Source organism: Copidosoma floridanum, unplaced genomic scaffold (genome assembly GCF_036245765.1).
Source record: "Copidosoma floridanum isolate Cflo_tuat_1 unplaced genomic scaffold, Cflo_Japanese_pri ptg000004l, whole genome shotgun sequence".
NCBI classification, from domain to species: domain Eukaryota; kingdom Metazoa; phylum Arthropoda; class Insecta; order Hymenoptera; family Encyrtidae; genus Copidosoma; species Copidosoma floridanum.
Genome location: NW_028321881.1, coordinates 9,374,942 through 9,402,073, shown reverse-complemented (window position 1 = coordinate 9,402,073; position 27,132 = coordinate 9,374,942). Strand labels below are relative to the sequence as shown.

The 27,132-nt window shown below is 35.0% G+C and overlaps 1 protein-coding gene across 1 annotated transcript in view; it reads left to right on the top strand.

The window, feature by feature from the left end:
- Positions 1-27,132, top strand: part of shtd (anaphase promoting complex subunit 1) — a 901,519-nt gene that overhangs the window by 536,992 nt on the left and 337,395 nt on the right. The window contains exon 10 of the mRNA XM_089595858.1: positions 13,046-13,999. Within this exon, the coding sequence (XP_089451984.1) occupies positions 13,046-13,999 (954 nt within the window). The remainder of the gene's footprint in view (positions 1-13,045; positions 14,000-27,132) is intronic.

Sequence of the window (27,132 nt, the reverse complement as noted above, 5' to 3'; positions counted from 1 at the left end):
GTTACAAAATTGCACTTTGCGCCCTCGGTAAGAAAAACATACGTGACTCGGGCACCAACACACAACAATCGTGCCCTTCGGGCGGTAATATTTGTACTTTGTGTTCTAGTGACGTAATGTACCATTTTGATGTATCTTGTCTATTGTAGTTGATTATCTTCCAGTTTTCTACGATTAGGGTGTTTCCCTTAGGGCTGTAAATTCTGGAATGATTTCTTACATGCTTGCCTGTTTGCACGTATATCTCTATGTTTTCTATACCCTTTTTTTGTCATTTTTATGTACCACCAGTTTAATTTTTAATGTATGACTGACAAGTTATTTGTTTTTTTGTTAATACTATTGGTTTTATTTTACTTTTTATTGTTACGAGTAGGCTACAATGACCATTCTCCTAATTTAACCAGTCATTGTTCTTCACTTCATTTTTATAAATTATTTTGGCGAAAATGTTTTTGACTTTAATTTTCTGCTGCTTCTACAATTTTCCTATTTCTGTTTGGCCTGCGTGAATGCGAGTCTTTAGAAAAGAACTTTGAGTCAATTTTTTCGCTGCCTGAAATTTTCGCATTGTACTTCATGCATTTTGATTGTATGTAAAGTAGCATTTAATTCTACTTTTTTAGGTTTAATTTTTTAATGATTGTCCGAGAGTTCACTGTCTTAACACTATTACTTCTGTGAATTTTAAAAATCATTCTTGTTAGCTCATCGTTAATATATATTCCTATGATTAGGAGTTTTTTGTCCTTCATTACAATTTCATCTCAGGTGTTTAGATATTACTATTCTCTTCTGACTTTGTGATAATATAAGCATTGTCAATGCATACATTTCATTTGGCTTTATAATCAAAAAAGTATTTTCCTTTTGTTTTTTTCTCTCTCTTTTTCTCTCTCTTTTTCTCTCGTTTTCTTTCTCTCTCTCTCCCCCCTCTCTCTCTCTCTCTCTCTCTCTCTCTTTTGGGAAGGGCATTATATTAGATATTGGCTACAAATAAGCCACAGTATCTTGCTGATCTTTTTTCTAGTAACGATGGTTTCAGGCGGTCTGTGAGGCAGGCAGGGGCCGGGTTCCACGTTCCCTTTGCTCAGACGGTTACATATGAGCGATCATTTAAGATTAGTGCCCTAAAGTTATGGGAAGAGATTCTGGATGCTGTGAGAGGGAGTCGCACCTCTGAGTCTTTTAGGTGGGCATTGTACGACTTTCTCATTGCGTCAAACTAATCAGTAAATCGCATCTTACCTGTGTTTTTTTTTTATGCCACAAGTGCTATTATCTTGTACAAAGCGCTGCGTGATATATTTACTTGTACTTAAAACATCTGCCCAAAAAATTAAAGCATAATTTCGATTTATACTATTTTTCTACTAATTGCGCCTGAGCAAATAAGTTTATTAATACTGCCAAAAATTCTATTTTTATTATATGACCTCTTGTAATTTAAACTTTTGTTAAACTTTGTTGCCGTACGGTCAATTCAACCATGGCATAATAAACTCGTTTTCACTCGCTCATTCTCTCTCTCTCTCTCTCTCTGCTTTTTGTTACATTTTGTTACGTTTTTGTACATTTTTCCTCTAGTAATTCTAGATTCTGCTTCATCATCAAAGTAGTTTGTGTAATTTATTAAACTGTTCAATTATTTTCTGTTCTAGTCACGTAAGAGTTAACGTGGTTTGTAAGTAAGCTATTTACGTACGTTCTTTTTTTCTGTGTTTTCTCGTTACGTCGAACAATATTACTTGTAGTTTTTGATTGTTCCTTGTTTTCTTTTTAATGTTAATAGTGTTAAGATGTGTGTTAATTGTATCTTTAATGATTTTTGCTACCTTGTCATCTTTGACTTTCCCGTGTGCTTTTTTGACCTCTCACCTATCTCTGCATCCTTATTCGGCCTGCTTTTTGGAGCTGTATTCGTTTTTTCGTTAAAAATGTTATATAAGGTCATAACGTTATAGAATATGCCTCATCAGGAAAAATTCCTTGAAATTTTTAAAACATTTTCGTTATCAACATAAAACTGATAGAATAAAAAAATTTTTCTTTGATGCATTTCATTGTTTTCTAGACAAATTTTGCTGAGCAAAAACCATTTGTAAAAATAATTTTAACCCACGCTTCTTCTATTGCAGTATCAATCATATCATTCGTAATTTTGTCTCCTTAATTTTTTTCACAATATTGTGTACTGCGATTCATTTATACTTACATTATTATTCGTTACATTATTTATGTATACTTTCTTATATATTTATAAGTTTTTTTTCGTAACCTACAACTCTTCATTTTTAATAGTTTATCATCATGAGTAATAAAGTATAACTACTTATTTTCGAAAACTCACTTATAAATATTATTTGTCAAAATTTTTAATTTATTATAGGTGTATGGAAATCATAATACGGTAAATGTTAATAAAAAACTAAAGTTTTCATTACAACGTGGAATTATAAAACATAATAATATACATTTATTGCATGAACTAATAATAATAACATTAATGATAAAATAATAATAATAAAATTCAGTTTATACATGAATATTGAAGTAGTGTGCACATAAACAGTTAAAGTTTGTATTTACTACGTTTGTGTTAAAAAGGATACATTTTTAGTACAGATTAAGTAAAATTGCATTTAAGTCTTCTGTTCCAGATGGTCTTTGTCCTTTTTTTTCATGAGACTGTTTATATCACTTTTTCTTAAGCCTGCTTTGCTTTGACTAGTATTGTTTTAATGAGTTACTGTGACAGTCTATTAGCTTAGTCGACAGGGCCACCCACTCATTATGTACGCATGGGGGTGTGATGCTGCACCCATATTACTAATCTCCTAACTGATATCATACCTTATCGTACCATGGGTACAGTAAGAATATTGTTCGGTGTAACACCTTGCCACTAAAGCTGGCATTCTCTGCACTAGTACTGCCTCGGGTGTACTCGTCGCTGTAAAGTTTTTCCTCGAAAAGACTCCATATTATAGGATCGTTTACTTTTCACTGGTCAAGCAGGCACTCTATGCTGAAGCATTGGATTCAGGCTAATTAGCATTCCTCGAGAACTTAAATGTTTTATGGACTACTCTTAGCCGCTAAGGCCGGGACTTTCTACCTGGCTCCTGGCATTAGATCCGCTAATCCCTATATACAACCCTAACACTGTTTTGCATTCACCCAAGCTAAAACCGTGAAATCTCTACAGGAAAATTTCACAGAAAAACTTACCCCGAAACAGCCGGGTTTTAATAGAAGCTTTTTCCAATGAAAACAGTTTTATGTAATTAACTTAGAGTTTAATTTTTGTAGCAAACTATAACTGAAATAAAAAAATATTGATGTGATGATTATATGAGAGCTGTAATCTTTCTTTTTATGAAAAGAATTTTTAGATTGTTTTGACTTTTCAATTTGTTCCAATTATTGTGCATTTAATTAAATAACATACTGCCAGACTTGTGGTATACCAATGTGAGGTTTTTGCTCCCCGTGGATTGCCAAAATAGTACTTGAGTCTCTTGAGACTTCCATCCTTCCGAGATGTAGGCAGTCTTTTCTTACTTTTATGAGATATGTAGATGATTATTTATTAATTATTATTAATAATGATATTTAATAGTTACTGGAACTCTTCAATACCCTTAATGCGTTGATCTAGTTCAGACTCGAACAAGAAAATAATAAATCGATCCCCTCTTTAGACACTTTGATTACCAGAGTTCCTGAGGCTGCATGTATAATTGACTTATACCGCAAACCATCTGCCTTTTATGGATGTCTTAATTTTTTCTCTTATAATCCAGTGTCACAAATAAGAGCAATAATTTTTTTCATGATTGACAAAGTGTTTAAACTTACTGACCGTTATTTGAAAAGAAAAAAATTTTAGACGTTAGTAAAATCTTAGCTTTAAATGCCTATCCTTTCTTTTGTATAGAAAAGTATATTCGAGCTAGGATAAGTATGCTCCATAGAACATCCAAAGGTTCCAATAGTGAAAATCACAAGGTTGATTCTCATACCTTATGCACAGAGCTTCCTTTTACTTATCTTCCCAACATAGTACTTTTATTCTTTGAGCTATTGGAGCATTATCTTACAAAATTTTTTTCCAAACCCAACATTGAAGTTGTTTTTCAACACTTGTAAGTTAACATATCTTTTGATTAGGTAAGGACAGAACACCAAAGGGGCCGATTAGTGGTATTGTTTATATTGTATTCTGTGAGTGTGGAGATTGTTATATTGGCCAAAGCAAAAGACAACTAAATATTCGCGGGAGTGAACATTTTAGATCAGTTAAAAAACGTGATCCTAGATATGCAATAGCCCTGCATTCTAATGAATTTCAACAATCTTTTTATTTTAATAAAGTAAGAATCTTGGACTAAGAGGAGAATGCATTCAGAAGAAAATTTTAGGAAGTGATCTATATTACAATTTATGATAATAGTGTTAATCGACAGCTTGATACTCAAAAGTAAGGTCCTGTATATAAAAATTTTTCGCTTGACGTCAAACACAAATTTATGTAAGTGGTTTTGTTTTCAGTTAGTTATTACTGCATAATTCTATTTTTCGGGTATTACATGTATAAAATTTCTTGAATCTCATCTTATACTAAGTTTCTTCGCATCCTCGTTCCTTGGTCCCTTACTTAGTATTAAATCTCTATAGTTTCTTTTCCTATGTTTCTGCATTTACCTGACCTAAAATAGAAAAATTTTTATGTACAAATTATGCGGTTCTGTTGTTCAGCGTGTTATCATCCGTTAACCATGTATGACTAATTTTTTTGTTGCGCACTTTGTGTGACGTAATTGCGTGTTATCCTCCTACTTGTACTAATATTGTAAATTTTTGATTCCATGATATATTTGTTTTTACCAACATTATCTTAAAATATTTATATATTTTAATAACATGTAGCCCTGAAGAAGACATCTACAGCATGTCGAAATATTGGCATTTTTAGATTTTTATTGAATTACAGTCATGCTCTGTATTCAAATTAAAAGAAGTATTTATTTTCTATCAAAAAAGTTTATCTGACATTTCTCATAAATTCTTTAAACAAAAATAAACTAAAATATTGTAACATACTTATGTCCATATGCAATGAGTGACTGTAATGTATGTAACAACATTATTAATATGACAAGACCTTTACGAGAAAAAGTAATAGGTTAGATTTTTTTAAATAATGGTTTGCAGTCCTTCGTGGAAGGAATGAAAAATACTTCTAGTGAATTAAAAAAAAAATACATACTAAAATACGTACATTCTTTTAACATTACAGAATAATTCAAAATTAATTTTTGTACAATCTATTGTAGTTTAAGAAAAAAAAGGTGTAAAATTAGATCATGCATGGTTTGCTTGACATCTAATTTTACGTCTTCCTCATCAAATTTTCAATGAATCTCGCTGAGTCTAGGCTTGAATTGTTTTTAGAAATGTTAAAAACGTGTGTCAACTTCTTTTTTTCTTTGAAAATATCTGGGTATTTAATAAATAATGTTATAAGGCTAAAAAATTAGATTGACCCTATCGACAAACTAGAAAACATGAATTTTCTCTGGACTGCCCTTAAAACTATCGTTACAAACGTAACAGTTGATGTACTTCAATTTCATTGTGATAACAACATTGTGTTTTACGTAAATAATGATTTAAGAAAATTTATTCGGGCCGTTTTAACTTTTTTTTCTTTTTTTTTATGTAAAAAAAAAGTCTTACGACTAAAATGATTGCAAATGTCTTAGTTCAATTTGGATTTTTGTTTACTTAAAAAGCTGCCATAATCATAAAAAAAACTTAAATTTAAAAAAATAGAGATGCACTTACTTGATCAAAAGTCAAAATACGAAAAGCAGACAGATTTTACATAAAAGACTTACCATTTAAATTATTTGTTTTTAAGCAATTTGTACATGTATTCATCTTATTACCAATATACATTCTTGATATCTTATATAATGTAACTTAGGAAAACTCTGAAAAGTTACATTGTAAAAATCATTTGTAGCTATGAGTTCCCGCTTCTTCTCCTACTTCTGTCATGAGGGAACTAAGTAGCTACTGTGTGCGTCGTAAAATATGGATCGTGGCTGGAAATTGAATTTAAATTTAATATTTTCTAAAGTACACCTCCAGAACATAATACAGAGTATTAAATATTCAGTTATTGGACTCAATATTGAGATAAAAATTGAAAAAATGATTTTATACGAGATAACAGGCTGTACGACAGGTTGTTAATATTATATGTTTAATAACCTAATTTTTTTTTTCTAATTAGAAAGATAAAGTCTTTATTTAAAATACCTTTATACTTGTTATATCTGACACTTTTTTTCGAGATTGTGATTTGCCTATCTTACTATGTTTATCATAAGAATGCTTGTCGACAGAGCAAACTTTGATCTAATGTATCTTGAAATTTTTATCGATTCAAGGTATAAAACAGGTACCACTAAATTGAGCGTTATTTAAACTTTCGAATAGTATACATCTAGGTTTTTCATAGTTGGGTGACGAAACGTCCTTAAAACAGTATCATTTCTGAATTTGTGGGTAGTGTAGAATCGTCATAGTACATCATTAAAAAAATGTAAAGAAAAAATTGTCGGTCTAATTTTCAGCTCCAACTTTATCAGAAAACATAAAACATTCTTTCTTTATTAAAAAAATATGTAATTCGTAAAATTGACAATAAAGAAGTAAAAGATTAATAATTCAAATTGAATTTATAGTCACACTCCATGTTTTACCCTGCCCACAGCAGCTACTTAGTTTCCTCACGACAGAAGTAGGAGTAGAAACGTGGACACAGATCGACAGATGGCTTCTACAATGTATCTTTTGAGTGTTTTCACCTCCAAACCACCTTTTTTTCAGTGTAAACCACTTTTTCTGTATTTTGTAATATTTAAGATTTAAGCTTGAAAAAAAAAATATTTTGATTGGATTATCACAGCTGCTGCTATTTAGTTTTGACACACGAAATCGCGTTTCGTCCCAATGTGCAATGCCTGTGTAGTATACCATGTTCATTGCCCATTACGCAATCGTCACGTGGATGTACTTGTTTACAAAATTACTCGTGAAACCTATTTAGTAGAACATTTACACCTAAAACTTTGTATTAACATTCTCGAAACTAAACGGAACCTTTTTCTGGCTGAAAGTTCTTTGACACTTTATAATAAATGTCTTTCTTTTATTAGAAAGCTGCTCTGACATTTACAATAAAAAATGGTATGCACTTAAGACATGTAACGTTAACTGGAACGAAAAAAAAATTATTCTGTAACTTCACATACAAATAGCTCATGGTAAGAGAAACTTCTTTCCTAAGTTTCACGAAGGTATATTCGTTATTAGTCCACATATAACAAAAATGCTTTTTTTAAAATTTGCTCATATGCATCTTAAACATAGCATTAAAGTTCCATTGAATAAAATACATAACTGAGTAAAACGTTTTTCAGCTAACAATTTAATTTAAGAATTTGATATTGAATTACCAAAGACGCATCACATAACTTAACCGTTCTGAAACCGCTTTAGAGCTTACTCAACCGATAGCTTTGTATAATACTTAGATTGAGAAGTTCCAGTTCGAGATGCTCTTGTTACAACTAAAACAAAAACTAAAAGAAATAAAACACATAGTTTGTGTTTCTGTGTCCTGGTTGTGCAGAAAAATTGTATCGTAGTGATTCATAAAAACTTTAAAGCAGGCCCGAAAACTTAAGTAGTACGTGTGACATAGTTTAATATCGAGTTCTTAAATTGAAATGTTAACTAAAAAACGTATCACATCAGTTATATAGTTTACTTGATACAACTTTAATGCTCCATTTAATATAGATATTATTAAGTCAAAAGAGATGTATGTTTGTAATATGTGGACTGATAATGAACATAACTTTGCTTAGCTCTGTTTTGTCTAGAAAATTAGTCTTTTCAAAATTACAATAGATTCAAAGTAAATAAATTAAATAACTTGAAAACTTTTTATTGATTACATAACTCTGAAAAGAAAAAAATTAGTTGAGTAATTCATGTATAAATAATGTTTGTTGTAGAATAATGTTTTTATTTTCAGTATATTATATGTATGATATACATTTGTATTGAAAAGAAACAAAACTACAAGTGTTGTTGTTAACCTACTTTAAGTCTTTCAAGATCCTTTTATTAAGAACTTTTTTTTCATGACATTAAAGATGTTTTTTAAATTAATTATTGAATACTGTTTAAATTTCTAACTTAAATAGTAGGTATTTATCTCACTTCTTGGTGATGCCAAAAATTAGTGTTACATATAGTACAGATAGTTGAGTATTTATTACTCATAACTAAATCGGTGGATAAGTCGTACGGACATTATTTGCTGTTTAAAAAATGCACGTAATTAGGCTGTACAAATAATATTCGTGCTAATAACGACTTTAAACTTGCATAAGTTTACTTGTATTGAAAGGTATTTTTTTTTTTTTGGATTTTTATCACTGCAAAATTAAAATCTATAATTTAAGTAAACAAGAAAAGAAAACTAGAAAAATATTTAAATCAAAGAGTAGAATTCTATCATTAAAAAAAAAATACTGTTCTATTGGTTCAAGTAATGAATACATCAGAACTAAACTGTAATCTGAATCAAAGTAACATGAAGATTACAACATTCGCAAATATTATTAAAATGAAAAAGTTTCTTTACGATAACGACTTCGTGTAATACCATTTTCGATGAAAGCGTCGGAAAAACGAGTCCAATGTTCGCGTTTTCTAAGTAAAAACAATCATAAGCTGAATTTTAGTAACGGGTGGCTTTGTTTAATTTGTCAATTTTAAATTGAGTGTTTTAATATCGTAAAAACTTTATAGAATCTCATGCCAAGTTATCAATCGAAATTGACCTCTGTAATTTATTGACTGCATGATCAGGTTGTAACTAGATATGTTAAAATAGTCCTTTTTAATCTGGAAGTGGCGCATAATGAAAAAATTACTATAACCAGTATTCTCTTAAAATAGTCCAAAAATTAAGTTGAATTACTTTAAATTAAAAATTTGGAGTATCCAAACATTCCCTCGGTTATCTTAGATCTACTGTTAAAACTTTAATAATTTCTTTAAAAAAAATTTTTTTTTTAATAATGTTCTTCGTCAAATTATTTGTAAACAAAAACTGTCTTTGGTAATTTTTGTATAAAGTGATCAGTTCAAGAGTAAAAAGTAACACAAGGGCTGGATACCATAAATAGAATAACGTTATTTGACAGTTTTTTATTCAAAAACAATGGATCCCATAAAGAAATAACCTTGGACACTTATCACTGTAACTTAAGCTTAAAGTGCACGCATGTATAAATACCTATGTGTAAGGAAATTTTCGCCATAACATCTTATAGGAAAACTTCGTCTTATTTAATATTACAACGCAACTTCAACGTAACTTATTTAATGCTATATCTTTACATAATTATTGTTAAAAATTATGAAAAAATAATAGCATAGTTAGAAATTTATTATATACATCTAGAATCTTTTTCCAAAATATCTTATGACAACATAACTTCTAAAAAAATGGTAAGACTTGATGTCTCGAAGAAAAAGCAAGATATGCCAAATTGATCATTTTTACGGGTTTCCTAAGGGAAACAAAATCACCGAGGCACACAAAAAGAGTGGTCTTGGTTAACGTACCAAAATTAAAGAGAGAGGTGTATAAAAAGAAGGAGAGCCATGACATTTGTAATTAAATATGCCAACCCTACGTTTGAAAGGGACTTCGTTTTAAATGTGTCACACACGAAGTAATTTACTGACTTTTTTCTCTTTTTCTTAAATCTTTACCTTTTCGAGAAAATAAATAAGCTGGAATAACAGGTGCTACGGAAAAGTGTTTGCTGAGAAACAAAAACTGATTATACAAATATACGAATATCTGTGTGTTGAGAAATTATCACTTTAAAATCGTACAGAAAAACCATTGCCAATATCATTGAGTTAACTTTAAAAAAACCAAATCCACTTGGTAATCAAACGTTGTAAAAGCCACTGAAGTTAAAGTAAAATAATAGACTACTAACTGAGACCCAAGGACGATTTTTGTATTTAATAATAATGCATTCTCCGTAAAAAATTTAAAAATCGTGAAATTTAAAATAATGATCGGATATTTTGTGTTTACCAATTTTAAATTCATTATTTTTACTTTGCAGACAAATGCAGTGAGCATAATTATTAATTTTTTTAAATAATTTGCATAAACTTATTCGGTAAAACGTAAAAATGCTTAGCTCGTATTGTTACAGCTCTCTATTAGCCAGACACTTGCTTATCACATCATGGGACAAACATTTTTGGAACGTAAATTTTTTTTTTATATAAAAGTGCTTTACGTCCAACTCCTATAAAGGGCACTACTCTGGGCACTTAGCACTTGGGAGAAGGAAAGGAAGAGAGATGGGGGGTCTCCCATTACTGGGAGGCGGTAGGAGGACATAAGGCAATTTTTTTCTGCGAAGAGGTCGCCTGCATGCTTCTTGAGGAACATTGCATGGTTAAAAAGCACATGTGAAAATACACAGAGGTACTTGCACAAATAAGTCACACTGGCTGGGAATAGAACCGCGGTCTCCCGCGTGCCGACCCACGACCTAGCTGACTGAGCCACCACACGCACCGAAACGTATATATACTGTGTTATTATTGATTTTTGACTGTGGATCAAGTGTTTGGAAGTTTCACCTTTGATATTAGTATATATACTGTATTTTTTTTTCTCTCATTCACAATTGTCTAGGATATTTGCAAGTTCAGCATTATTAGAAAAAAAAAATAAATTAAAGTTTTGTGACCGTCCGTGACAAAAGTGTAGTGTGACTTGGGCTGTAAAACTTAACGGATTTTTTTTTTAATATGAATTACTTGCATACGGAATTTCAGAAATTTTCTTTTTCATTCTAGTTAACATAGTACGTCTTATACATACACATGAAAAGAGTACTGAATTACTGACTGAGCACAAAACCCGTCTCTTTACTCTGACTAGTGTGGTACAAGTTTGAACCTTCTTTAGTATAACAAAAGTAAAATTATAGTGCAATGCAAAAATACATAAAAAAATGATGCGAGTTTCTGTTCCACAACAAAATTTCAATATTATTCTGTTTCTACAGCAATTGTCAACTTCTTATATCTTAGCTTTTAAGTAAGCTGGAACGTATTTTTTTTAGCTTATGCTTTTTCGTGCGAATTGCAATATTTTTGATGAAGAAAAGAAATATGCAAACATGCAGTATCTGAAATTGTTTCAGTTGAAAAATAAATTTTTCATGAAAAATGCTAGTCAATATATTTTTTTAAGTAAAAATATCTTTAGGCATGATAGTTGTTTTGAGATAGAAATTAACTTATGAGCTCCGTCACGTCCGCGTCATGCTGTGCTTTAGCTATGTATCTGGGTAGCTTCAGGTATGACGTGTTGTAATTTGCCGGTGTTATAATTGCAAGTAGGGAAGAAGTGTTTAATGTACAGTTATTCGTACTTTCGAGCATAGGCATCGCCTTTTTGTGGATTGAAGCACGAACTATGTAAGGGTTGAGATGAATCAACTGATATTAAATAATGATATAGATAGTGGGTGAATTAACTGAAAGACTATTAGTCATCATAAATTTTGCCTTAAGTTCTTACAAGAAGCCAAGTTAAAGTCTAAAGCTAATAGATTATAAAAATTTGTTTTGCTAGAGTATTCCGCTAGCACGAACGTTTTGATTTGGTCAGCTAAGTTTACGCCATGCGTTTAGCTTATCAATATACAAGTCCCTCTTTTAACTATAAGTTTTGTCTGATATAGCTTACGTATGTACTTATAGGTAACCTTTTAATACACTACTAAACGCATTGTGTTGACTAAGCCAGCTGAATGATAGTGCTCTTGCAATTCGTGAAGTACTCTTGCAGAACACTAATTTTCATAATTTGTTTCAAACCACAACTTAACTTCCTACACATTTTTAAGGCAAGACATGTGCTTGGTTATTATGTGTAGCTTCATTGACGCACTATTCATCCTATTTTGTAGATCAAATAATTTGTTTCTATCTCTCATATTGTTTAGTTAGTGCTGAAACCTACGAGATGGCGATACGATAGAAACTGCGAATAAAGTTATGCATGCCTATGTCTGGGCTGGTCAGTAAAACACGTATAAATTACCCTCCGTCCTAGGAAAGACAAAAGTTATATGATGTATTAATTAAATTTATGAGTCATATTTTTTGTTATTAGATAAAAAGTACAATAATATTAAAAAATGTTGCTTGGAGTGCTAATAAGTGTAAAAACTGAAAACCAATTTATGACAGTTTTTGATTGCTCATAATTAAATTTTAATCTCTGATATGAGAATAATTAAAAGATGACGTATAAAAATAAGCTTCTTCATAAATTTAGTTTTCACTTCTGCCAGTGGTCTTTACTACTAGCTCGTTCCTTCCTTATAATCTAACTTTAAACAATCTTATAATCGCAGTGAAGTATAAATAAACGGTAATTTTAAAACGATTAATTTTAAGATCCAAGTTTTTTGGGATTCCTAAACCCATTAGTCTATATTTTAATTGACCAATATTATATGCTTGCTACTTCTAGCTAGATTGACAAAAAAATTTATGAGTAGTGCATCAGAATCTTCTTCAGCCAGCTTAGCCAAAGAATAAGAGCATGTGACATTGAAACAATCAATCTCGGTTTGTTTATACGATTTGACAAAAACTTTTTTCATGTCACAGCTATCAAGACTAGTGCTATGAATCTATTGATAAGTTTTTAATTAGACTTACTTAATTATTGATTATCGTTAAAAAACTTCATTTAACACTGCTTAATCTCAGTCTTTTGAACATGTATGTACGTACAATCAGTTCATCACAAGTGTGCGACAGTTAATCGGGATTTAAAAAATTTCCATTTGAGTAATTATTTTCCTTAACTAATAGTTTTTTTTTAATGTTATTTCAGTGAACATGTGTTTGCAGTGTCTGCAAAGTATTTTACCTCGAGAAATTACAGTGCAACTTCAAGTAAAATGGTATAGTGCTAGAAATGCCCCTGGACCTCAAGATTTAACAGTTAATCAAGAATGGACTCTGTTTTTGCTTATTTTTTTTACTATTTTTGGTTATGAAGTAAACAAATTGAATATTACCATGAATAATGATTTGAATTATATGTCTGAAAGTTTTAGTCCAGTATTTGTTCCAAAAAAACAAAAAACTGCTAATAATGGATCAATTGACGATTGGTCATATTTAACTATATCCGAAACTACAAACAACCTTAAATGCTTTCTCCATGATGCAATCGGCTTATCACAATTCAATGATAATACTAGTACAAATTCATCTATTGAAATGAAGCTGAAACAGAGTGCAGTACAAAAAATCAGTATTCAATCTACATCCGTAGTACATCTTATTAATGTTTTACTGTCGCTTCACTTACTTTACGAAGAAATAAAACTCAAATCTAATATATCGGATAGCTTGTTTTTGTTAGCAAAATTACTATACCAGTTAACAGTTGATTTAAATCTACCAATGTATACGCAGTATTATTTTTTAGATTTCCCGTTACTTCACAAGATAATAGATAAATTGCCAAAAAAAGATATAAAAGTACAGAAAATCACTTTACCAACTTTTTTTCCATCTCATCCTCCAAGTATTTTTCAGTCATTGTATAAGTTAATATCAACATCAGATAATTTTTCATATTTATACCAATATGAGGTTAATGAAGTCAGTAAAAAACTCCTATACTTATTTTGTAAATTCAATGGACGAGATAATAATCGCATTCTAGATCTGGACCAATTTTTCAAAATCATTACTAATGATTATGATCCAGCTATTGTAAAAAAAAAATACAGTGAAAAATTTATTGAAGAAATCATCGTACATGCACATAAAATGGGTGAGTCTTATGATATTACTTTGACTAATAAAGTTTATTGATAAAATGTAAACAATAATGACTAAAATAATTGTTTTCTATGGAGCATACATTCAAGTAATACTGTACGCTTGGATATTTTTCACACCTTTTCATAAACATGCATTCATATTAGGCTCAATTTTCTACGAGCCTTACATTGTACTCGTCATATTTTAGAAATAGTAGAAGAACAGAAAAGACTAAAAGCAAAAGGATTAAACATCGTTTTGTTTTTGAAAACCAGCATTTTTATTAGTTTCTCGTAATCTTAGTTACAGACACAATTAGTAACTGCTTTTTACGCGTTGTAATATATATTTCTACAATTGTAAAATGAACTCAGATGAAATATCAATCAGATTCTTTTTCTGAATGACAAGAAATGATTGCAAGTAGTTTTTCTAGTATATGGTTTTTAAAGCAATTTTCACCAGTAAATAACCAACATTAAATATTATTTTCCTATGAAATAAAACAACGCTCATCTTCAACCAATTTTATACAAATTGATAATTAACTCTAGTTAAACTTAATCTTCTGAATGCTGAGTTGTGAGTAGTGTAAACAAGTACAATTCGTAAGAGAGTTAGGAAATATTTATTACTATCATAATTTTGTAATAGTTAAATATGTAGTAATGCAATGAACATTAGGCTTATTATATCTGCCGTGTTAATCTGCCATATTGAATTTCTTAATCTACGACTACATTACGATGGCTCTTACGAAACACAACGGAACTCAGAAATTCCAATGTTATTTTAAATGGAAAAATCTGAGTTCTGTTGTTTTTCGTAAGAGCCGTCGATTAATAACTAGTGATTTAAAAAGATCTTTTTGCAGTGACTCTGCCAATGTAGCCCAATAGCAATATTCAAGAAGAATTATCTGATAAATATGTCTTTTTTTTTATATCTCTAGTCATCTAAATTTCGAGCATAGAGCCACGTAATATTATGAAAATAATGAAAAAATAAAATGTTTTTCTGGGTTACATCAGTTTAGAATGTGTTCGTCCTAAAAGGTATGAAGCAAACCACAACAAAGCAGGTGACAACCAACCACCTTGCTCTAGTTTCTTTAATTGAACACCATGCGTTTGTTTGTCGAACGCTATCATAGCCCATTTCACCTACGGTTTCTGATAGAGAAGTGTTGTGTGCCACTTGAAAAACAACTCAAGCCATTTATTATCCTTCCCACAAAAACTTTACAAAATAGGTATCTAGTACACGATTTATAGAATGTGTTTAATACATGGCTCAAAATTGATCATTTTGAAATGAAAAGCTGTACCCGCAAAGAGATTCAACTGAAAAAAAAGAAAAAAAAGTGTTGATTAACTAGTAAACATATACTCTCATGTTTTGGTGCTCAAATAACAATGTCATATAACTTAAAGAAGTGGCAGACCAATTATATGGGGTAAAATGTAAAAGAAAAACATTTTTTATCCGTCATCACAGATTTGTAGTCTATCATAAGTTCCATGATGATGAATCGAAATTAGAAAATTCAGGATGGAAATTTCAGAATAATGGACGTTGAAATTAAAAATTTGTATTTGTTCCGATGAAAAACTATTCAGGGTTGATGAAATTACTGACAATAAATCAAGTGTCGAAATAAAAAATTTACAATGATAGGTTTTAGATAGTTGTTATGAGAATCAAAAACTTCTAATTATTACGAAAAAAGTTAACAGTGATTTTTAAAGTCATTGACTACATTAGGTGTCTGAATTGAATAATTTAAAATGGCTGATTCGAAACGACGGACATTCAATAAAAATAAAAAACAAAACGAATCAGTGTTGTCGAAACACTCTTAAGTTCATACCGTTCTTTTTAATCATGTAGCGAATACTTTTTTTTGCTGAAAATACAATTCGTTTCTCGAATTTCAGGGTTAAGAGTGCAACATGACCTCTTGGATGAAAATGGTATTTAGTGCTCATAAGGAAAATATTTTAACTTATCCCACATAAATTCAAATGATTTTTATGCTAAATCTAAGTGAATTCTATCCTTATTTTTATTAAACTTTTCAAGGATTTTAGACTAATTGACGACAAGCTGATATCATCTCAAAATCTATCTCAATGTGTGACATAGATTTCAAGTATGAGCTAACTCAAATTCCTTCAGATTCCCCGTAGATCGGTTGAGATTCCATCTTCAAATGGCCGTATGATTTAAAGTTTATTTTTACTATAGCTCGATATTCCAAATTATCATACATGCTGAATGGTACTTTTATCCTACAACTCAAGAAAAAGGATTATTGTTTCTCTTTTTTTATGACGTTTATATGCGTTGCAGTTCATCATAAATGTTAAATCTTTTTTTTAGGTATGCTGTTTATTTATGATATATTGAAGAACTTGGGATTTTGGTAGGGAGCACATCGTGGCTCACAGAGATTGGGCAATACCAATTAAAAAGGGAAGAATAAAGTAAGAAAAAGGCAAAAGAAGCCTGAAAAATAAAGAAGTACAGAAAAGAAAAGAAATCTTAAGTGAGGAGCAAAAGGAAAGAAAAAAACGGAAGAGCAGGAGAAGAGCTGGTAATCATAACCTCAAACGGAAGTATCGAGAAAAAAGAGAGAAAGTTGGGATATGCTCAAACAGCTATGGAAGAAAGAAGAAAGTGATAGAACAACTAGATTGACTCCAAAATCCTGGAAAACCACAAAGCAGTTAAAGCTATGCGAACTTGACAGCTTCACGCTCAAAGTTAGCGGTGTAAAAGAAGCTGAATAAATGGACAAGGCTACAAAAGACAAACTAACCAAAACCTTGACAGAAATAAAGGAGAAATCAGAAAATGTAAACAAGATGATAAGAAGCGTGAAGGAGGACATGCAAAAAACGAGAAATGACATAAAGGAACTGAGAAATAAATTCAAGGGAAGAATTGAGGAGATAGAAAAGCAAAGAGAGGAGGACAGGGTGGAATGACTTATAGACAAGGAACATATTAATGACGGACTTCAAAGATCGGAAGAAGCAAAGGAGAGGAAAGATAGAGAAGGCAGAAAACTAAATATTGTCATGAAAGGACTGAAAATTAGCGAAGGAGAGACGTCAAAAGAGATGGAAAAACAGTTAAACTACCATCTAGGAATGGAAGTGCAGGGCCTAAAGGCTACAACCATAGGAGACAGAAACATGGAAGTGAACAAGAAAATAATAATAATAAAGCTACCTGATTGGAAATCTAAAAGGCAAGTTATGCAAAAAAAGAAAAATCTGGTAAAAAAGGTGTACATAGAAAATAACCTTACTTAAAAAGAGAGGATCATCCAGATAAAAGCCAGACAATGGGCCAAAGAGCGGAAAGAGAGGGGAAAGATAACGAGAGTTGGATACCGACAAGTGCTAGTAGACAACAGATGCAACCACTGGAACGAACGGAAAGGTGAGTTTGGTGAGGAAGGAACACAGAAAAAAATAGAGAAGACAAAGGGAAGGAGGAACGGGAGGATGGAGTGCATATGTATTTCTGGAATGTAGCTGGTATAACAAACAACGACGTGGACGTTCGGGAATACATAAAGAAGTTCGATTTTGTGGGCTCAGCATGGAAATTGAATAAGCTCTCGATAGTAGTACGTGTGTATATATATATATATATATACGCATACATGTATTGTGACGTGACGAGTCACCGTCACAGTCAGAATACCGGTTTTGTGATAGCAGACAGGAGGAGAGGCGGTACAGTGCGCACTACCCCTACCTTATCCCAAACCCATACATAGGTATCCATCCCTACTATGGGCAACACAACCGATTCCCGACTGTGGGTAACACCTGGTGTGTGTGTGTGTGTAACAACGCAACACACACCTGTGTAAGTGGCTGAGGTGCCAAGGCAGCACGGATCAGCGGGCCGGGAGGAGAGACACTCTCTCTCTTGTCTGCTCACCGTAAAGTCGTACTCTGATATACGTCGGTTGAGTTTTGCGTAAGCTAGTGAGGCGAGCTCGGTATCAGGTGACAACAGGAGACGCAGCCACGGCTACCTGTTGCTGACCCGACCGGTTGCAGGCGTATACACGCGGCTTCTGCTGGGACTCGTGCCATCCGAGTGCTGATACCTGCCAGACGGATCTCCCAGTGCCCGTGGTCAAGTTGCGGTGTACCTCGCCATAGGAGTGTTAACGGTAGGCCTGTGTCCCTTAATCCTGTCCCTACCGTGAGAGCACTGTGCCGAACAGCAACTGCCGGACCCACAGGGCCGAATTGTTAGTTGATAGGTCTTGTCGGATGGCTGGACGTTGACATTCTTTTGTATGTCATACATAGTCATTGCCATAATAAACGCATTATCTTTGTAGATAAATAGGTGTGTTTTCCTTAATTGTAGGTGTTTGAATGCCAGCTACCCACCTATCCTACTGGCCCTTAAGGATAATTATTAATAAATATAAGATGAACAGCGTCTTGCTGCTGACTGCAAGGCGAGCAAGACGCGACACATCACATGGCGCTCGATTAGTTGTTTAGGCAATTGTCCGGCACGGTGCTCTCATACGGCCGTTTTGTGTGCACGCTGTGTATTGAATATTATTTTTATGCTAAATTTGTTTTTTTTGCACATTATAATGGTTATGTTGTAACTTAGTTGCCGGCGCATTATTTGTGCTGTTGGTGCGTGCTACTCCTTTAACGAAGTTTAAATTTTAACAGTACTTATTACTTGATAATAAGTTGTGTATATATCAAATTAAAATTTGATCGTTCATTTTTCCCTATCGTTTACCTTTGCTAGCGTGTAGTGAAATACAAACAAGGTGTTTTCTTTTATTTCTCAAGTGCGACCTTGTACAGGATTAACTACTGTGTAGTGTAGATTGTATATGATATACGAATCGAAAATTTAATAACAAGGGAAAGTTGAAGACGGTAGTGTTTACATTTAGTTAGCAGCGTACCAGCACCAATATATTATGTTGTAAAGAATTTGTTCGGGATAATCCCTACAGTAGCTTAATAATTTCAAGCTACTTGTAAATACACAGCATAACATCAACCCATACAAGCGATATAATAAGACCTTATCGTGTATACTCGACTATTTGGCTTTGTTTATTTCGTGACCCCTAGCGTTCTACACACAAAATATGACAGTCTCACTAGAGGATTTGGAATTCTCCTTCAGCGCAAGCGTAACAGGGGGGGACGAACTCCAAGCGCTGAGCCATGAGACAATAAATAAAGTAATCGAGGACACAATTAAACTATACACGGACGGGGAAATATTCCAGTATTTAATATTGCTAGGGTTAAAAAGTAATGGAACCACGCCGGAAGCTAGAGATAGATTACAACGTTTCTTGAGCAGAAAATATATAGGACCAACAGCTGCAACATGGACTAAGGAAATAGATGAAGTCACTCGAGTAGAGAAAAATAGTTCGACTATAGACTTTTCAGACATGGAGTATAGGCCGGGACGCCGTGAAACACAATTCAGATACGACGAATCGTCGGAGGCAGACGCAAGTGTCACACGAGAGGATCGAGCCACCACATCTTCACCTGCAAATCAACAATTCCGTGAAGTTGTAAGCGGGCAAGTACGTCGCGATCTTAATAATGTGAGGGAGCAAAGTGACCAATTAAACATGGAATCGGTAGTACGAGATAAACAAAACGTACCATCCAATACACACGGAGCAACACAACCCTACAGAGGGTCGTATGAGTGGCCCCTGCAAGAGATACTTCAGGAACCTACGAGTAGACCGTCACGAGTATTAGCAGCAGGTCCTGTACGTAACTTGGGGGCAAATAGAGCTGCCGGAGAAAACATAGGGACTGTAAACAAGGAACAAAGGACAGGTCTAACCATGGGCGAAAATACATCTATGGCACTCAGTGGTAATAACCGTCAAGCAGCTTTGGCATCGGGGGATAGAGAGGGTAGTGCTGCAAACGACCGTCGGGTAAAGTGGTCAGACGGACACCCTACCGACCATAACTATGAAGGCTTGGCATCTCAGGATCACAACACAAGCGCACAAATGGGGTACACGGAAGCAAGGCGTAAAACGAATAGCCACACACAACAACACGTACCCCACGATATGTCAAACGTGCCCCGAGCGCACTCAACGGTACACTCGCTGCCCCCGCAGACTCGAACACCCACAGCCCAAACGCAAAATGTACCTTTACATTCGTTCCTTAATTACGCGAGTATGCAGTTACCAACAACTGGCAGCATCAGTCATCCACGTGTAGAGATACAAAGTCATAGCCCAGATAATTTTCCTCACGAACATCGATTTACCACAGGGCCTCAAGATTACTGCAATTCGACCTCAGCTAACCAAGGTGGACAAAGCAGAGGCATTTATGGAGATATTCCCAGCACTAACGCAGGGTATAATCAACATAATTTAACTTTGGCAGGCGTGGGAATATCAGCACAACAGCGCGAATCACAAATTAGGTGCGAAAGGTACACGCTAGATTTGTTGACCCGCTGGAATGTTGAATTTCGCGGACGTGCTGAAGATGATCCTGAGGATTTTTTGACCCGACTATGGGAATGCGTGACGACGTACAACTTGTCACTAGAGGAATTATTAAGGGTGTTACCGGCAGTGTTTGACGCAGAAACAAACAACTGGTTCCGACGGGAAAATTACAACTGGCGTTCTATAGGCGAATTCATAACCGCTTTCCAACTACAATATGGGATATATGATTTACAGGGTAGGGTGAATAAAGAAGCTGAAAGACGCACACAGGCGCCGCATGAGGATATAGCAAGTTACCTATCCAATCTGCGAACCCTATTAGATAAAATTTACCCACCCCTGCCGCTCTACGAACAAATTAATCGGGCATACAGGAATCTTCATCCTTATTATCGCGGTAGAATTTCAAGGGCACAGATAAACAACTTTAACGATTTTTTGCTGTTGGGCAAAAATGTTGAATTAACCCAGCAACAGGATAGAGAATACCGCCCACCCCCGCTACCCGAGGATAGTTTGTTCCCGGCAACATCTTTCATTCCCCGAAAACAGAATACACCGAAGAAGATAGCGGCAGTATCAAGTACCCTCACCCCTAACGTCGAGGATATAAAAACGTCGACGCCAACAACCAACACCCCACTGAGCGGGGAGGATAAGACAGAGAAGCAGCATAAAACTGTGCAACAGCAGCTTGAAGAAATGCTAGCTCCGTTGAAAGGTATGATGCTAGAAAGACAAGAGGTAGCTGAACGGCGCCAGAATGCGCAGGCTTCAGCTTTTAAAGAGAAGAAGTCAACTGGCAATAACGCGAAAACCCCTGGTGAAAATACCACTACAGATAACAGGGACCGATCGTGCTTCATTTGCCGAAATGTGGGACACTGGCGTAATGATTGCCCCTACCGAGAATATTGTACCAAATGCGGCAAGATAGGGGACAAGTGCTACAAGTGCCCCAAATGTAACACGGAAAGGACGGGAAACGCCAGAGGAGGGGGGCATTAGGAGTCGGAGCCACCCCGCCGGAACAATACGCGACTCCAAATGAACCAGAAATAGTAGTAATTAAGGCAGCTAACCATACAGACAAACAGGAGACTCCGAAAATTTCTTCAGCAATAGGACTTGCGGTACTGACATTTATGACATGGCTAGTAGGGAAACTAGGCGATGTACAGAGGTGTAGTAATCGGCAGGTTTATCGACTGGGAGAATTTTTCCAAATGGCTCTGTTGGGTTTCATGAGTTACGGGGCCAAAGTTATAACAACGATAATATACTGGACAAACGAAGCGATGAATAGAATCAGTTCCATAGCCAACAGTATGTACAAATGGGGCCTAGGAAGTTGGGAGTTTAAAAACACCCATCTCCGAAGCAAAGGACAGAATGAGCGGCAATGGCCGAGCTTCCTATCGTCGACCGTAGATAACGTGTCCGCCACGAGTCGAGGACTTGGGTGGGGGACATATGGAACTGAAAGGGCAATAGAAGTTTTGGCACTTGCTGAGGACCCTCGTTACTATTTACCGCTTGATGTCGCAGGTATTAAAATGCACGCCCTCGTGGATAGTGGCGCAGTGCTCTGTTACCTGGGAAAAGGGATCACTAGGCGAGTGAGGAATTTTCAACCCTGTCGTGCAACAATTTCTATTGCAAACGGCAAAGTACTGGCTGTTCAAGGCACTGTAAGCGTTCCGTTAACCATCGGGCGAACTACCGAGACGTTAACGTTGGGGTTAGTGGACGAATTAGAGTACGAAGCCATTTTTGGGATAGATTTCCTACGAACTTTCAAAGTTACCATCGATTATGGTAAGGATATATGGCGTACCCCCACAAGTCCCTGGCAAGAATTTAAGGGTAAGGATGGTGATCAAATACGTTCAGCAGCGATTGCTGCTGCGGGGGGATTGGTAACGATGACCTCTACTGAGGAGCACGAGCTAGGGAAAATCCTAGATGAATTGATAATCCCTCGACCAGACAAGCTCGGCATAACTACCGTAGCTAAACATAGTATTGACGTACAAGGTCACCCCCCAATTAAACAACGTCCCCGACGGTATGCGCCTAAAGTCCTGCAAATTGCGTACGATGAGATAGACCGTTTGTTGCATGAAAATATCATCGAGGAATCGGAAAGCGCGTGGTGCAGCTGTCCGCTTTTGGCGCCAAAAGCCAACGGAAAGTTTCGGTTTTGTATAGATTACCGGAAACTTAATGAAATTACGCGAAAAAACGCGTACCCCATGCGACTTATGGATGATATTCTGGACAAATTGCGCCGGGCGAGGTATATATCAAAAATCGACCTCAGTGAGGCCTATCATCAAATCCTCTTGGATGAGAACAGCAAGGAATACACAGCCTTTGCTGTACCCGGTAGAGGGTTATATCAATACGTGCGCATGCCCTATGGACTGACCAACGCCCCAGCTACATTCCAGACCATCATGGACCAAATTATTAAACCGGAGTGGGAACCATACGTATACACATACATGGACGACATTATCATCGTCACAGAAACGTTCAAAGAGCACGTCAAGTGGCTGAGAATTGTTTTAAAGGCATTAAGGGAGGCGAATCTCGTGATTAACCGAGAAAAATCAGAATTCGGGTGTGGAGAAGTTAAGTACCTTGGATACGTGGTGGACGGGAAGGGACTTTAGACGGATGTTGACAAAGTCCGGCCAATCTTAGAATATCCCACATCTACCTCCCTTGGTGTATTATAATCGGGGGCGAAGGGCAGAATCATTTGCATTGGGGGACAGTGTGATGCGGAGAAATCACGTACTATCCTCAGGAACCCAGGGATTTGCCGCGAAACTCGCACTCAAATTTGTGGGTCCCTATATAGTAACTCAATTGCTCTCGGACGTAGTAGTGGAAGTAAGGGACACCGCGACAGGAAAAGTAGTAAAAACTCATATTAATGACCTCAAGCGGTACACACCCCCACGCCATTCATTGGACAATGAATCTGAAGTGAGCTATACCCCTACAGACCCCAATCATGAGAGGACAACGAATCCGGCGCCAACCAACTGGACGCAAGGCATGGGCAGACACATCGAATCGAGGACGGGATCCGCGGCTCGACGACCTGTACCGCGAGCCAAGTGGAGAAAAGATGAGGCAACCAGGCAGAGTCATTCCCCAAACACGATTGGTCATCCAATCAGGGCCACCTACGGAGAGGAGACCACAGCCCAGGGCACCGATCCCGACCAACGGCCAGTTACCAGGTCCCAGAGCCGAGGGGCCACCCACACCAAGGGAGGTAGATGTGGTTCCTCCCCCCCCCAGGGTATGACTTGCCACCACCGATCCTGACTCCGGCGCCCACCAGAATCACTGCACGCCAGATCCGCCCCGACCCGGAGCCGGTAGGCAGACTGAGCCCCAGGATGCTGGAGCAGCTCTTGGAGATTGCCAACACCCCGGCGGAGGGACGTCGGCCAGTAGAGGACATGGAGACGATCCAGTCGGTGCTCAGGCAGATCCACCTAGCACAACGAGGATACGTGCCCCTGACAGCATCGGTGCCGGCCTGCCCACCCCGACGAGCAGTACCACCATCCCTGCAGGTGATTCCGGAAACGGCAAGGATTCCACGACTCATGGACATGCGGGTAACTTGGCCAAGGGGAATGCCTGGACCCCCGCCGTTCACCCCAGAAGCGGACCTCCTGGGAGAGGAGACGGTGCCGACTCCGGAGGCCATATCTGTTCCGAATCTGGGATGTTGGAATTGCGGGAATCTGGGGCATCGTTACGCACAGTGTACGACGCGCGACCCAGCGAAAAAGTTTTGCCACAAATGGGTAATTCTTTTACAAACCGTACGAAATCGAGCAAAAAATGACCGACCCATTTTTGATTTGGCTGAAACTTTTTTTACATGTTCTACATTGAAAAAAAGAAGATACCTGTTCGAGGATTTTTTTTATTTATTTTTTTTTTACGAGTTACAGAGGGTTGAAAATTGAAGATTTTCGTGATTTTCGCCTTGGAGATACATTTTCAAAAATTCATAACTCCGGTTCTTTTAAAGCTACGGAAATTTTTTTTTTTTCATTTTGAAGATAATAGGGTGAATTTTAAGAATAAAATTAATCCGAAAACATTCATAAAAAATTTAATATTGTTATAAACAATTCAAATGTTTAAACCAATTTTTAACAACAAAACCCACCACTTAGGGTTTTTTAAATATAACCATCGTATTCTACGTCAAATTTTACATCGAAAATGATTTTTTAATTTATGGAGAAACGATTATTACTATTGCAAAAAAATTAAATAAACTATCGCGATACTTGATGTCATCTTCCCAAGTTGCAAATTACATATGATATTCTCATTGTATACCGTTGTTCTCTGAATCATTTCACAAACAATAGTATATATGATGTTTTATATATGTATTATGTTTAAAATTTTCAAATAAACAATATTATTTATTAATAAATAAAGTTTCATATGCAATCGGGAAAAAATAAATAAACAATTATATTATTTCATACAAAAGAGATGTATTTGATATTTCAAATTAGTTTCATTCTATGTCAACATTTTTTTATTCTAATATCATAATAGTGTAAATATTTACTATAAATGTAAAATTAATTTTTCATTTAAAAATTTTTACGATATTTTTTTTTTTCACTCAAAGAGAACTGCTTTGCTTCCAATTCTTGAAGTGAAATGGGAATCATACAATGATACTTTAATGTTCCTTTGATCATAACGGCTTTTTCAAAACGTGTAATTAATCGTTTTTCCTCTTCTTTGTACTCGTCATTGGTTGAATAGCAACACATTATACTAGGTATTTAAAATGATCAAATAATATTTAAATAATTATTAAATAATAATTACATTATATATACAATTTCTAAACACCACATATAATATATATTAGATAATAATCGAAACGAAAACGGGTATTTTGCAACTTGGGAAGATGACATCAAGTATCGCGATAGTTTATTTAATTTTTTTGCAATAGTAATAATCGTTTCTCCATAAATTGAAAAATTATTTTCGATGTAAAATTTGACGTAGAATACGATGGTTATATTTAAAAAACCCTAAGTGGTGGGTTTTGTTGTTAAAAATTGGTTTAAACATTTGAATTGTTTATAACAATATTAAATTTTTTATGAATGTTTTCGGATTAATTTTATTCTTAAAATTCACCTTATTATCTTCAAAATGAAAAAAAAAAAATTTCCGTAGCTTTAAAAGAACCGGAGTTATGAATTTTTGAAAATGTATCTCCAAGGCGAAAATCACGAAAATCTTCAATTTTCAACCCTCTGTAACTCGTAAAAAAAAAAAAAAAAAAAAAATCCTCGAACAGGTATCTTCTTTTTTTCAATGTAGAACATGTAAAAAAAGTTTCAGCCAAATAAAAAATGGGTCGGTCAGAAAGGTGTTCGGTTTGTAAAAGAATTACCCAAATGTGGAAAAAAAGGGGTGAGCATCACAAACTGTCCACATTGTCGTGACCTCTGGGCAGCAGAAAGGCGAGCCTATTTGGCAAGGCAGACAGGCACCAACATGCCACGCTGAGGAGCGTACATTGATTATCCCTACAGAGAATTTTTTTTTTTCTCTTCTTTCTTATTCTTTTTGTTTCGATTCCAATCCCAAATGGAGGATTTATTTTATATTACTTCTACGAATTGCTATCATTTTTATTATTAGTATTATTCTGTATTTTTTCTTTAAATATAGTCTTTTAACCTGAAAATAAAGGCTTTACAATTTATTTATCCACACGGAAGTAAATGAACGAACAATAAAACTTTATTTTATGTAAATTTTAATATTATTTTTTAAGCGCACTGAGTAGCACGGTATCACGCAACGAATTTATGTCTAATTATTTTGATTGGAACAGACAGCGGCATACAACATTGGCTTCCTTACCTAGTATAGCAAGAAATCTTTCTGTTCCCTTACGTTTGCCTACCTGTTTCTTTACTTTCCTGCCACTGCCAGTTGAAAATTTTTTTGTTTTCCTCTCTTTCCCCGTTTTTTATGTTACCAGCCAAGGTATTGGCTGAGTTTGGGCACGGGGAGGTACCGAAGGGCAGGTAAGTGAAATTGTAAAGTGCGAATAGCACTAGAGCACTGACGGTGGGAGCAGGAAAGAGCCCTTACGGCTCTGTCCAATCAAAAAGGACGAAGTCATTTTTTTTTGAGTTATGGATATAAAAAAAGTAAAGTTTTTATTAATTTAATTTTTGTGACACATCTACATGATGAGATGAACAGATAATCCTGCCCCACCGGATAGGCACGTAGTTTTTTTTGTTGATTATAATATCGCGCAATTTTCACTGCATTCTTAATTTCCTGTTTCAAAAAAAAAAAAAAAAAAAAGTTTTTTTTGTTGTTGTTTGATTTATAATTTGATTGAGTTAAGGCACTGTTATCTATTGCTGCAGTCAGTTTCTTTTATTTGTTTTTATATCCGACACCCAGGAATATATCGATACTGGTTGTCGTAAACTACTTTTAAGTTCAATTGTAAGCACAGGCGAGTGCACCTGCACCCTGCCATCCGACAGTAGGGAATGCTAATAACTAGTGTTTAC